Source organism: Lolium rigidum, chromosome 5 (assembly GCF_022539505.1).
Source record: "Lolium rigidum isolate FL_2022 chromosome 5, APGP_CSIRO_Lrig_0.1, whole genome shotgun sequence".
Lineage (NCBI taxonomy): Eukaryota > Viridiplantae > Streptophyta > Magnoliopsida > Poales > Poaceae > Lolium > Lolium rigidum.
Genome location: NC_061512.1, coordinates 115,085,814 through 115,100,121, shown reverse-complemented (window position 1 = coordinate 115,100,121; position 14,308 = coordinate 115,085,814). Strand labels below are relative to the sequence as shown.

Here is a 14,308-nt window from a genome sequence, read left to right as displayed (position 1 = left end):
TGAAGCTGTGAAACTCATTAAAACCCGAAGTGTTACGCAAAAAGTTAAGAGGTAAAAAAGAAGCAAAGAAGACTTTTTTACAGTTTTCCTGCACGTCCTCCAAAACGGTGGCCTCCTCTTCCATCGGACCATAACTTTGATCCTCCACTACCAAAACCACAATTTCCCTCCTTTGCTCCCCCTCCTTCCCTCGTTTTCTCCCACTCTGCCGCCAAATCCTCAGATCCAAACCCTAAACCGCCGATCCATCCGCCGCCTCCCCGCATCGGATCTCCATGGCGGCCGCCGCCGGCGGGACCAGCACCGAGGGCGCGGCCCGGGTGCTGCTGCAGCGTTACCAGCCGTTCGCGTCGCTGCAGGGCGAGTACCACCACTTCGGCCCGGCCGACGGCGGCAGCGCCGGCGCCGGCGGCGGCGAGATGACGGAGGCCGTAGTCCTCAGGACGCCAGTGAGTTGGGGTGGGCTTGTGGAGGCGCTTTTTCTTGATAATTCACTGTTTCGGTTCTTCAGCTGGATGCTTTAGGACGAGAGCAGCTAGGTGTGCTCATCTGCGCCGCTGCAGTAGCTCGACCGGGTGCCAATGCCGAAGCGTGTCGATGTAGATTTGGGGTCGATGGGGATGTTTATTTTGCCGCGAAATCTGCTATTTCTAAAAGAGTGCCCGGGATGGAATCCAAATGAACTAATTTATCTGGAAATTGGTACTCCTTTATTTGATTGACTTGATTTCTAATTGTGGGTACATAATAGATCAGGAATCAGCTTGCTGATGGGCGCACTAGCTGCTACTGAAGAAGAAACTACTTTCTTCGATACTTGACACCACACAAACTAGGCTATGATGGAGCGTTTGGTCATTTTTGGGCTGATAATCCTCGTCGATTCTTTACGGCATGGTGAATGCTCAACAACAAAAAAAAATGCTTGAACTTTATAGTGTGGTGGGAGTTCTGATAACAACATTGCTTCCTAATGTGGCTAATACTTGATGTTTCGTGTATCACGAGACAAGCAAAATGAGTTAAGGGCTGAAGAAATTGATGTAGGGTGACTGCATATGGTTTACGCGTTGTAGGTATGTAGGTTAAGATCTCATGTAAGTTGTGCACAAATGACAATTCACTTGAGTTTGCTCCTTGTGACCACTAGTCGCTCATGCTTGTGCATTGTGTGGCACGTTGTGCTTGCTTGAAACTGAGGTGCAAAACTATGTTGTGAGTTCAAATCTTTCGCCAAATTCCACACTGAAAACGGGGAGAATATTTCAATTTACTGAAAGAGCTACAAATATAATAGGAACTCGATATAAACAGTTAGTTTCCTGACAAATGCATTGCTGTTTCATGACAGTTGTTATGACTTGACTATTTACTGAGAGTATGTTTAATCCATCGATTAACATGTATAAAACTATCAATCTGTGTTCCAATAACTGTGCTATGATCCATAAGTAGCATTTACACATCTATTTTTTTATTTTATTTCTGAAGCCTAATTTTTATGGCCCTCCCCCCTAGCTGGTTCTCTTGAATTCTATGATGCTTTAGCTGTAAGACTTTCTGTGCATTCTATGAGAGAATAATTCTACATCTGACCGCATGTTGATATTCATAAAAAAACACTACATGTTAAAGTAGCTTTGGACAATTTTCATTCAGCGATATTCAACTTCGTATACCGTTCAGAAGTGTAATGAGATATTGTGATGCTAGCTTCATAAATCTAAGAATGATCTTTCTTTGTAGTTAAAGCGGAAGCATAACAGAGAAGACAATGGGGTAGCTGAATCAAATGATTGGATGATGAGCCCTGGATATGCTAACGCAGCAGGCAGCCCAATTCCTACACCACCTTCCGGAAAAGGTTCCAAAATGGCCGCCAAGCCTAAGCCTGCAAAAGGCCAGAAATCTTGTCCCCAGACCCCTTTGTTTGTAGGTGAGCGGTGCACATTCAGTCAGCCATTAGTAATCTTTATCTTGGACCAAGTTGTTCATGCCAACTGCATACTATTTTCCAGGTTCTCCGGGCAATCCAGCTACTCCTGTTGGTGGCTGCCGCTATGATAGCTCCCTAGGTTTGAAGAGCACTCATCTTTTGACTTGTTTTCCTGGACTGATTATCGCTAGTTTGTTAACTGATTATCATTTATTTATGTTGTTCATTTAGGGCTATTGACAAAAAAGTTCCTGAACTTGCTAAAGGGTGCACCCGGTGGCATGGTTGATTTGAATAATGCGGCAGAAACACTAGAGGTTGGTATTTGCTTTCTCTTGTTTCAAGAACTCCTTTCTTTTGTTAATCACTTATACGTGCTGCTTTTGTGCAGGTACAAAAAAGACGTATATATGACATTACTAATGTCCTTGAAGGAATAGGACTGATAGAAAAGAAGCTTAAGAACAATATCCGTTGGAAGTAATTCATCCTCTGTGCCCATATCTGTTATTTGTATTTTATGGCCATCACTTACATTTATGCCCTTTTGCAGAGGAATCGACGACTCTCGACCAGGAGAAGTTAGCGATGATATGTCTATTTTACAGGTATCATACCTTTGCTGTGTTTAGTTCTGACAAATATTGCTTCTCATGCAACATAAATTGTCGAATGGAGATTCTCAAGTAATAGTTTCTCTGCTGTGAAAAATAACGATTATTTATATCTTTCATATGCAGGGAGATATTGAAGCCCTTACACTGCAGGAGCACAGCTTAGACGAACAAATAAGGTTGGTGACCAGTTACTTAAGTTCCTGCTGTTGTTATTCATTCACTAAGCATGCCACTCCAATATTTCCCACAGTGAAATGCGAGACAAGTTAAGAGAGCTCACGGAAGATGAAAATAACCAAAAGTAAATGGCTCCCTTTCCCCCTTAAGAGGGTATTTATGTTCATCATATAGTTGCTTAAGATGTCTAGTACAAAAATGCAAGTCTAAAATGTATACTTGCACCTCGCTTCCTACAGGTGGCTTTATGTTACGGAAGATGATATCAAGTCTTTGCCATGCTTTCAGGTATCTTTTGAACTCTAGCGATAATTGCTAAATGACCAGGGCTATCTTTATGCATCTAATTAATTACAAGTTTTGTGCTACAATTTGCAGAATCAAACACTAATTGCAATTAAAGCACCTCATGGTACAACTCTTGAAGTCCCTGATCCTGATGAGGTGGGTAGTAACAATATTTGTTACCTTTTGAGCTTTAGATGGATGTACTTTTTTTTGTTAATGAAGGCATCTTCTTTCCCTGGCAGGTAAATGATTATCCTCAAAGGAGATATAGGATTGTTCTAAGAAGCACTATGGGTCCGATAGATGTGTACCTAGTAAGGTATATGCCTGTCACTTCTACATCTCTGGCATCCCAACTTCAGAATGTGGAGATCCAACTTAATGTGAATACTAATATCATTGTTCATCTGTTTTCAGTCAATTTGAGGAGATGAGTGGCATGGAAACCCCTCCAAGGCCTTCACAAACAGTAAGCATGGATTATCTAGAGAATCCTAGGACACCACTCGCTGCAGGTTCTAACAAAGATGTTGAGATGGAGCTGAATATTCAGGAAAGGCTGATAATGCCTCCTGATGCTCATACTAGTTCACAGGATATTGGAGGAATGATGAAGATCGTCCCCTCTGAACTTGATGTAAGTTCACTTCCGTACATGAATGCTCGCATCATATTCGTCTAAAAGTAAATTGGGCTGCAATCCTATTCTATTTTTTTGAACTTGCTATTCTAATTATAGTACTATATGTGCTTGCACCCAATGCTGAACTTAACTTTTTTCTGCTTCACTATCACTCATGTAATGGACTGTTAGCCTCTGCCTGTTCTGTGCTGCTAATCATTTTCTTTGGATCCTGCTACTTAGTGTTTCATTCTACTACATGTTCTTTATGATTGAAAGACTAACCTGTAAAGAACTGATGCACTGTGAATTTTAACTGCGCATGGAGAGATCAGCATATCTTGACCAATATTAGAAGTTACCAAATTAATTCCAAATAAACTAAAGAATGTTATAGATGTATCTTTCCTGTTATGTAGGTAAATTTTCTTGCATGAGCACTTCATGACACAAGAACTCATTTTTTGTGCAGACTGATGCAGACTACTGGCTCTTATCTGACGCAGGGGTTAGCATTACTGACATGTGGAAGACAGCGCGTATCCTCTTTCTAACAGTCTATATCACTCTTGTCTTTTTGTGATGCAACTTATTCTTTAGTATAGCGTACCATGTTATGGTGTGAAACAACTAGACCTCCTTAACTCGAATACAGCAGATGTGGAGTGGGAGGGAATCGATATCAATGCCGAGGATTTCCTGGAAGTTAGCACACCTCGGCAGCAGGATCAACCGCCTTCCGACATGGTTGATCTCCCCTCATGCGTAAGCTGAATACAACCTGAAGTATGGTGACAAGTACCATTCACATATGTGGGAAGAATCCTCTGTTTCTTGCAATGGGTGGGCCGATCAATCCAGAGCAGAGACCTGACCAGCAGAGATTTCAGGGGGTGGCTGTGATGTACATACAAATGGCAATCTAGTGCCATGTTAGTAGCTCTCCGGATCAAAGCCTCTGAGCCAGTTGCCAATAACCTGATCATTTTAGACCTGTACTGACAACCTGATCATTTTCAGGTCTGTACCTTGTATGCTGCATGTTGTAGCTCACAACATTAGGACTAGTAGAAACATGTATAGTGCAGCAAGCTCTGTGACTAAGTTATCTCAAGTAGCATCGAAAACAGACTAGAACCCAATGCAGTTGTAACACAAACCGTTAGCATTTGATAATACCTATCTAGTGTGTTTTGTTCTGTCTTATTGAATTGGACTGACGAAGGGTTGCTTACTTTGCATATGACATGTTGATCTAAAGTGTTCTGCTGGCCGTTTTCTCGAATAGCTGGTAGTATCACTGTCTATCCAATTAAGGAAACAAAAGCGTAAGAATTGCAAGTAGCTGACTATGTTTTATGTGCAACAGGCTACTACATGTCAAACCTGCCTTTATGTTTCCTTTATACTCGTACTTGATTGTCAAACCTATGTTTATGTTGCCCTTTCACTTGATTATTATTTATTAGTTGAAATACTGAATTTACAACACCCTACTACCGGTACGAAAAGACCAAGCCTATGTCCTCCCTTTAGCTTTTGTTCTGGAAGCAGCCTACCTACTGAAAGCCGAGTTCTGCTCTGCTCATCTTCTACACATACCCATCACTGGCAAGTAGGTTATGATGTTTTTTATTGTAGTTTTCTTGAAGAAGATTTCTCGTGATGTATACATGACCTGAACTCCTGATCGCTCTGTATATAATATTATCGGCATGCTCCTTGCAACTTCGAATGAGAAGCTACTTCATCTGATCTTTTTCTTGCTTGTCTCATCAGGCATCAGTTGACTACTATTTTTCTTACTAACCATCAATATAAATGTACAACTGTACGAGTCGCGGTCACTGGAGAACATCTTTGTGTGGGGCACTCGTAGATGGCACACCACATCAGCAGTCCGTTCCATGTCAGGACTTATCTAATTTACCGCTTTTTTGCATGGAGTCAGGGCGTCAGGCCTTATCTATTTGACCTCTTCTTTGCATGGAGTATCGACTTATGTGATGCCTCAGGCTCGTCTACTAGACTACTATCCGTCCTGAAAGAAAACAATCGCCTATGTCAGATTTTATTCATCTTATTTTATGAGTAAAGAAGTAATTTCGAAAATAGCTTTTCGGAATCAACGAGCAAAGAAGTGTACTATTCTCTTAGCCAAATCACATACATTTTGAAAAAGAGAAATAATCTATCTTTGCATCAATTGACGCAAACAACCATATATTACTCATGGGATCGCCCCCCTCAACATCCTGGAGTACGTACTGGTGCTCCTATAGCGTATGTACAAGCGCTAAATGCTTAGTTGATTATGATCTGGTTCAACAAACTTATAAAGCTAAGAGCATCTTCAGCCGCGACCCCTAAAACGTTCCTCACGGCGTCGGATCGAACGTTTGGGGATGACTTCACTTTGTGCTGCGTTTGGGTCGCGTTGCTGCCTAGCCGCGACCCCCAAACGCTCCCCCTCCCAAACATTAAAATAATTTATTTTTATTTTTATTTTTTTATTTCAATAGAGAGAAGGAATTTGTAGGTACAATCGAGATTTTCAAAGTAGTGCGACATAATAAAATAAATTAAAACATAAAAACTGCAATGTTTAAACTAATTTTTAAACTACTTCTTCTTTGATGGCCCCGTCTCGTCGTCCTCACGGAGGCGCTTCCTGCTCGTTACCTTTTCCGAAGAGGTCGCGGGGTTCGACGTGTCGGAGGAGCTTGTCCTCCCTCCGACGAGTAGTCCTTGTTGTATTCGTCATCGTCGGTGCTCGCCGGCTGCGCCTCCGCCTTCGTCCGGGCCCTTGCCTCCTTCTTTGCCGCTGCCGCCTCCTCCGCCTCCAGCCATCTCGACCTGGCATCCCCATCCTCTTCCTCTGCCCCCTCCTCCCCCTCATGGACGTCGTCGTCGGCGGCCTTTCCCTCCTCCTCATGGCCGTCGTCGGCCTCCCAATCCTCCTCATGGTTGTCCGTCGGCGGAGAAGTAGAGCTGCTAGGTGTGGCAATTCTATCCCACCAATGGTATCCGATGGCAAAGAGAGGTTGCTCATGGTCAGAGAGGAGAGGAGAGGTGAAGGGCGCCGACTGGTTGGAGATCCGAATGCGTAGACGTAGGGGTCTTATTGAGCAAGTATGAATGGCAGCGCATATATCGAAGAGGGCCGCGGTTGCTCTTCTGTGAAGTTCGCGCTCCATTTCGGCGGTTCGTGCGTTGATCGACGCGGTTGCCACTGCGACGGTTCCCTTTCCCGGCAACTGCACCATCGTTGCTCGCCAATAATAACTCCGTCGTGAGGTAGGCGACGGTCGGGCCCACCACTCTGATACGTCTCAAATGTATCTATAATTTCTTATGTTTCATGCTACTTTTATGATGATACTCACATGTTTTATACATACTTTATGTCATATTTATGCATTTTCCGGCACTAACCTATTGATAAGATGCCAAAGAGCCAGTTGTTGTTTTCTGCTGTTTTTGGTTTCAGAAATCCTACAAAGGAAATATTCTCGGAATTGGACGAAATCAACGCCCAGGGTCTTATTTTTCCACGAAGCTTCCAGAAGACCGAAAGGATTACGAAGTGGGGCGACGAGGCGCCGCCACACTAGGGCCGCGCGACCAGAAGGGGCCCCGCGCCGCCCTGGCGTGTGGGGCCCTCGTGCCGCCTCTAAACCTACCCTTCCGCCTACTTAAAGCCTTCGTCGCGAATACCCCAGTACCGAGAGCCACGATACGGAAAACCTTCCAGAGACGCCGCCGCCAATCCCATCTCGGGGGATTCAGGAGATCGCCTCCGGCACCCTGCCGGAGAGGGGAATCATCTCCCGGAGGACTCTTCATCCCCATGATTGTCTCCGGATTGATGTGTGAGTAGTTCACCCCTGGACTATGGGTCCATAGCAGTAGCTAGATGGTTGTCTTCTCCTCATGTGCTATCATTGTTCGATCTTTTGAGCTGCCTAACATGATCAAGATCATCTATTTTTAATGCTACATGTTGCGTTTGTTGGGATCCGATGAATATGGAATACTATGTTATGTTGATTATCAATCTATCATATATGTGTTGTTTAAGATCTTGCATGCTCTCCGTTGCTAGTAGAGGCTCTGGCCAAGTTGATACTTTTAACTCCAAGAGGGAGTATTTATGCTCGATAGTGGGTTCATGCCTCCATTTAATCTGGGACAGTGACAGAAAGTTCTAAGGTTGTGGATGTGCTGTTGCCACTAGGGATAAAACATCAATGCTTTGTCTAAGGATATTTGTGTTGATTACATTACGCACCATACTTAATGCAATTGCCTGTTGTTTGCAACTTAATACTGGAAGGGGTGCGGATGCTAACCCGAAGGTGGACATTTTAGGCATAGATGCATGCTGGATAGCGGTCTATGTACTTTGTCGTAATGCCCAATTGAATTTCACACTATTCATCATGATATGTATGTGCATCGTCATGCCCTCTTTATTTGTCAATTGCCCAACTGTAATTTGTTCACCCAACATGCTTTATCTTATTGGAGAGACACCACTAGTGAACTGTGGACCCCGGTCCATTCTTTTACATCGAATACAATCTACTGCAAACATTGTTCTTTACTGTTCTTCGCATACAAACATCATTTTCCACACCATACATTTAATCCTTTGTTACAGCAAGCCGGTGAGATTGACAACCTCACTGTTACGTTGGGGCAAAGTATTTGGATTGTGTTGTGCAGGTTCCACGTTGGCGCCGGAATCCCTGGTGTTGCGCCGCACTACACTCCGCCACCAACAACCTTCACGTGCTTCTTGACTCCTACTGGTTCGATAACCTTGGTTTCTTACTGAGGGAAAACTTGCTGCTGTACGCATCACACCTTCCTCTTGGGGTTCCCAACGGACGCGTGCTGTACGCGTATCAAGCTCTTTTTCTGGCGTCGTTGCCGGGGAACTGAAAAAAGTTACACCACAAAGATTTCTAACTCCCACGTCAACTGCACGCCAGCACACTCCCCGCCTCGCTTCACGCTGTGTCCGGCGGTCCGAAGCGTCCCCTGTGGAGCGGAGACGAGATCGGGACACCGGACGCCATATTAGACCGCGCCGGGTGGAAGGAGACTTTGGAGGACGCGACTGGAGCCCAAAAATATCCGATGCATCGCAAAAAATATTTTAGGGACGCGACTGGAGATGCTCCAGGACCCAGTAGCCCATCTCCCCATCCATCGTGGTCTTGGTTTACCGGATCAGAAGAGAAGCTCTGCCTGGCTCACTCGATGGGAATTAGCGATCCGTCCGTGGATTGATCAAACCGTCTACATACCCTTCACCCCTCGCGAGCGCGTCTTGCTGTTAGTCGCTGACGGCCGCCGGCCGCCGGCCCGCCGCTAGCTGCTACATACGCCACCACGCCATATCAGTAGATCAGACATTTTTTTTTTTTTAACACGGAGTGCCCCGAAGGGCGAGGAAGCTTCATTCAATCCAAGCGGTGAGTGTACAATAGGTTACAAAGGACCCCATGAAATACAGAAATAACACATAGGTCCCTGGTAAATGCAGAAAAGACCTCCCTAGGAAAAAGAAAAATTCAATCAGGTCCTTCTCTATCCTCACCGATGAGCAAGAGATCAGAGAGCCGCCGTCGGACTCCAAGGCGGGGACGGCACCACTTGCCTCCAAGTCGACGAAGAACGCGACCTCCAAACTCTGAAAGGGCCTCCGATGGAGGTTGAAGTATCGCCAGGATTCACTGGCACAGATAACGGCAAGCGAAATCGCCGCCGATGTGCTGCTCGAGAAGATCGCTTCTGAAGAACTCCGAGACCACTTCCGCATCCCATCCACCCTGCAATTTCCCTTGCCTGTCGCCACCATGGCGCTTGGATCCAAGGAAAGAAGCAGAGTAAGCCGGGTTGAAGAAGCAGCAGGGCCGACCCTGCATCGCTTCGAAGAAATTGACCCGCCATCGGACCCGATGAACCTGCCACGGACTCGGGGAGACGAGCAGAGAAGATGGCGACGCCGGCGAACCCAGAAGATGAGCTTATTGAGGAAGCCATCCCTGGATCCTCTTCTTCCTTTGACCGTCCACCATGGACGAGTATCGGGAAGGCGAGGTTCCATGATCTGGTTGCCGCTCATAGGCACCCACATCGGATGACAAGAGGGGAAGGGGAAGGCCTTATTGGCGAAGATGCCGCGCCGTCTCCTCGCCGCCTGCCGCCGCTCCTGCCACCAGAGCAGGACAACCGCGAAGAAGAGAGCGAGGGCGGGCCGGATCTGGCCGAGGGGATCCGGCCTCCTACTCGCATGCTCCACAAGGGTAACCAGCAGAGAACAACAACCTAAACTACTATTTACAGAAGACCAAGCGCCTCTCCATCCTCCGCTCCGGCCGGCTACGCCGACGGAGAAGATTCCGGATTGGGCTGGCTTCAGCGGTGGTGTGCGGCGGACTCTCAACGTTGGCAGGCAAGGCTAGCTACTGTAGCGGGTTTAGAGAGGAGAAGGGGGAAAGTAGTAGATCAGACATGGGTACGGGCGTACGGCCGTCCGCCTCGGTTCTATCCTCTCCTGCGCTTCGTGCAGCACGTCTGCCGGTCTCATCTGCCATGCACGACCTTTTCGATCTGTGATATTAATTGCACATACTATCTACACGACTACACCTAAGGTATGTTGGGTATTTGTATTGCAATTCAATTTATATATGCCACAGGTTAGTTCTTTCGTTAAATCGAATATAATTATGTTCACTATATTTAAGAGTTGAGACACGGATGTAAAAAGAAGAATTCAAACTTCAATTTAATTTTTCAAAAAGTTATGCTTCAAAATAACCAACGGTTATTCACATTGTTATATTTCAATATTTTGATATTTTCAAGACATAATATATTGTCTTATAAATCTTCTATGCCATTCATTGCCGTAAAAAGAAAATTTTCTATAGTTCATTGCTGTGAAAAAAAATCTCGCATGCCGTCGGCGGTTGTTGTCTTCCTCACCCCCTATGGTCAAAAATCCTAGCTCCGCCCCTGATGTCCCCATTATTTATTATTCAAAAGGTTTCATCGCAAGTTCACCGATGGTGATGACTCAACTATAGGTTGATCTTAGAATTTCATCCCCAAAGACAAAGAGGCACACATGTGTCTCAACACTGTTACAAGCACAACCCCTAAATATGCTAGGCTCAACTAAGTGCAACAACAACAGCTAGAGCTAAACAAGATAAGTACAAGATATATGTAACACAAGTGATAGCAAGATATATGTACTTCAAGCACGATGACTATCACAAGAAAAGAAAGCTCGGGTATAGAAATAACCGAGGCACGCGGAGACGAGGATGTATTCCCGCGTTCCCTTCCTTTGCAAGAAGGTACACCACGTTTGGACGAGTGGAGGTCCCACGAAGGATTCCCCAACGTCACGAAGGCTCACCCTATTCTCCGAGCCAAACCCACGAAGGATAATGACCATTTCCTTATGGTTAGCTTTTCCTCCACTCCGGAGATGGCAAGCTCCACAACCACTTCACAAGCTCCACGAAGGAGAAGTCCGGGCCTCTTCACAATCTTCTTGAAGAGATCACCGGAGCACCAACCGCCAAGCCAACTAGGAGGTCTCCCTCCAAGAGTAACAAGCTCACAGTCTCTCACTCGAACTAATCGTGGTGGAGAGCTCAACACTATGCAATGATGCAAAGCAAGAACACTAGAGGTGTTCAAATCCTTCACACTCAAATCCCACCAAAGCAACAAATGCTAGGATGAGATTAGATCCAAAGGGGTTCCCCTCACTTAGAGGAGAGATGGATTGGTGGAGATTGTAGATCTAGATCTCCTCTCTTAGATCCCTCAAGAATGAGCAAGAATCATGTGGGGAATCAAGAGAGAGGGCAAGTTCTTCAAAGTCAACAATGGAGGAGAGAGAGTGGAAGAACTTATTCAGCCCAAGGTGGAAGAATGGCTATTTATAGCCCAAGAGCAAATATAACCATTGGGAAAAAGTTGGGCTGAATCAGCCGTCGAGGAGGTTTGTCAACCGGGCCTAGGGCCGGGCCGTCCAGTGCAGGACCCGGTCAGACCGGGCCACAGATCGGACCAGCCGGTCCAAACCGGACCTGGCGTCGGGTCGTGACCGGGGCGGGTCTTTGTCGCGCAGAACCTGCGCCGGGGAGGCCGGTCCACCGCCCGGTCAGACCGGACGAGGGGCCGGACCCGGCCGGTCCAAACCGGGCCTGTGACCGGGCCATGACCGGGACACTTCTGTGTCTTACAGTACATGGCCCGGTTGGCACCAGTCCACGGGCCGGTTTGAACCGGGCCAGCAGGAAAAACATGTTATACAAAAACTGTGATAATTTTTGTGTCCGGACCTCGATTGACATGAAACCAATTTTGTTGGAAAGATAACGACGAATAAAATCCCAACAAAAACTGGAAATATGGAGACTACTCACAGGATAATTTTAGATGTTTTTAGAGAGGAAGTCTCCCACCTTCAAGAAACGGTGAAGACGTCCAAACTCGAAAACGCAATAGAAGATGCATGCGGATTCCGTTTTCGATGAACTTGGGCTTGTTGTAAAGCTAGCAACAAGCTCAAGAACTTATCACAGAGAAACACTAAGAAGCAAAATGGATATGCAAAGTATGCAAAGGATTAAGCTCCCTAAGACGATGCGATCAAGTTACCCAACCGAAAGCCCCTCTTGATAGTGCGGCTATCTATCCTATAATCCGGTCTCCCAACAACCACCTTGAGACCGGTAAAAGGAAAACCTAGCAAGGCCATACCTTTGTCTTGCGCATCCCGCTTGATCTTGATGATAGCTCTTCAAGCTCCACTCAAGCCGAAATGCCTTACATGATTGTCGTTACTTCGTGAAGACTCACAAATGCTCCCCCATACACTATGATGAGAAAGCTCCATTGATGCACATCTTCACATGTCCATTATCACCAAATGAACGACAAGCTTCAAGCATATGATCCTCTCGAGATGCTCAACTTGAACTTGCCCAACTCAACCTTGATGACGATCACCACTTGCCGTCATCCTCTCATGGGCATACCACGTGACTTCACGTGGCACATTCTTCATGCTTCATGTGTTGACCAAACTTGAATCTATTTTTCACCATTTGTATTGGTCAACCTTGTATCTTCTCATGCTCTATCATACTAGATCGATCATCTTGATGCCAATACACAAGGTGTATCTTTATCTTCATGGCATCCATACTTGAATCCAACACATGGAATACAAGTAGTTCCTATGGAATATTCCTTCATATAAACTCAGTGAAAACATTAGTCCACAGAGGTTGTCATTAATTACCAAAACCACACATAGGGGCAATATACCCTTACAGTTTTCACTAGAGCTAGTGTATTATTATCATCGAAGTCACCAATGCCATCAATAGATCCATGCAGTGGTCTCGCCCCCACGCGGGCGGCGGGGGAGGAACCCTAGCTGCCGTGCTTCCCACCCCCTCCACCTGCCCCCTCCCTTCTCTACCGCCGCTAAGGGGCGCGCCCGGGCGAAGTCTGGCCGGCGTCGGTGGGGCCCCTCCTCGTCCCCTTGTCCCCTTCGAACCGCTTTGGTGGCCAGCGTTGGCGGTGCCTGACCGGCAAGGAGGGCTTGGGCGTGGTGCTGCCGGGTACCACGGCGCCACATCGTTGGTGCGGCGAACGACATCGACTCTTCTTCAGGCAGATATGCAGCGTTGGGGTGGGATCTGGCCGGCGAGAACCGGGCTCCGATTCGGTCGGTGCTGACGATGGTGGCGTCCTCGGGCGTCATCACCTTGTTGAAAGCATCGTTGCTACAGATCCGACCTCAACCTCTTTGTTCCGGGGGAACCCCCAGATCTGGATACAGATCAGATGATGGTGGCACCTCTGTTGTCGCTTTCCCTCTTGAGGGCATCGTTCTGGAACAAGTGATACCTGGAGCAAAGGAAGTCATATGGCGGAGTGGTATTCTATCTACTGCGCCGATGTTGGTGGGTCTCGGCGGCATGGTGCAGCGGAGCCTCGGAGACCGATGCAGCGTGATGGACGTGCGCAGGATGGTGGTGTCGTCTAGCGTCGTGGTGGCGTTGGTGGCAGGCCTCGCAAGATCATTGCATTGATCTCTCCTGAAGATGGGTATGCGGAAGACGGTGGCGGCGATGACTTCTGTAGCGTGTGTATGATGGTATGCGTCGAGGGTCTGCCGGACCGGTTGTGCCACCTGCTCACCATTGCGCGACTTGTCGAGGCTTTCGGTTTTTCGATGATGCGCGTTGGTGTGATGTCAGGGTGTTGGCTCTGTTCATTGACCCCCCTCGTCGGTGATGTAGGATTAGCGAGCTATCGTTAGTTTTGGTGGTTTCGGTTCGATCTTTGTAATTGTTCTTGTAAAGTGTTGTGAATAATCTAATAAAAAATCGTGTGCATCCCATGGATGCAGAAGCTGAGGTGATATTTCCTCTATTTCATCAATCCTGCTACTGGTTGACGGCATCTCGCTAGCCGGATACAATTGGAGGAGATGCTGAAAACATGAATCTTCCCATACCGCTCCACTTTCTGCTGTTGCTGCACCACTTTCGATCCACCTACAATGGCGCCCCGTTGACCCCACAAATTGGTTTGACATGATGACACACTAGGGAG

The 14,308-nt window shown here is 46.6% G+C and overlaps 1 protein-coding gene across 1 annotated transcript; it reads left to right on the top strand.

Annotated features, from left to right (window-relative positions):
* Positions 1–275: 275 nt before the first annotated feature.
* On the top strand, positions 276–4,846 carry LOC124653470 (transcription factor E2FA-like). Its single transcript, XM_047192533.1, has 14 exons — positions 276–449; positions 1,747–1,936; positions 2,019–2,075; positions 2,168–2,253; positions 2,328–2,416; positions 2,490–2,544; positions 2,677–2,729; positions 2,804–2,854; positions 2,970–3,018; positions 3,109–3,174; positions 3,261–3,337; positions 3,436–3,655; positions 4,113–4,179; positions 4,296–4,846. The coding sequence occupies exons 1-14, from the start codon at positions 276–278 to the stop codon at positions 4,412–4,414; spliced, it is 1,353 nt and encodes a 450-aa protein (XP_047048489.1). The 3' UTR covers positions 4,415–4,846.
* The last annotated feature ends 9,462 nt before the right edge of the window (positions 4,847–14,308 follow it).

Excerpts from the sequence above, each read along its gene's own strand:
- LOC124653470 (XM_047192533.1), top strand. The coding sequence starts at position 276 with ATGGCGGCCGCCGCCGGCGGGACCAGCACCGAGGGCGCGGCCCGGGTG. Across the intron at positions 2,545-2,676 it reads ATGATATGTCTATTTTACAG|GGAGATATTGAAGCCCTTAC; the intron begins GTATCATACCTT and ends TTTCATATGCAG. Across the intron at positions 3,338-3,435 it reads ATAGATGTGTACCTAGTAAG|TCAATTTGAGGAGATGAGTG; the intron begins GTATATGCCTGT and ends ATCTGTTTTCAG.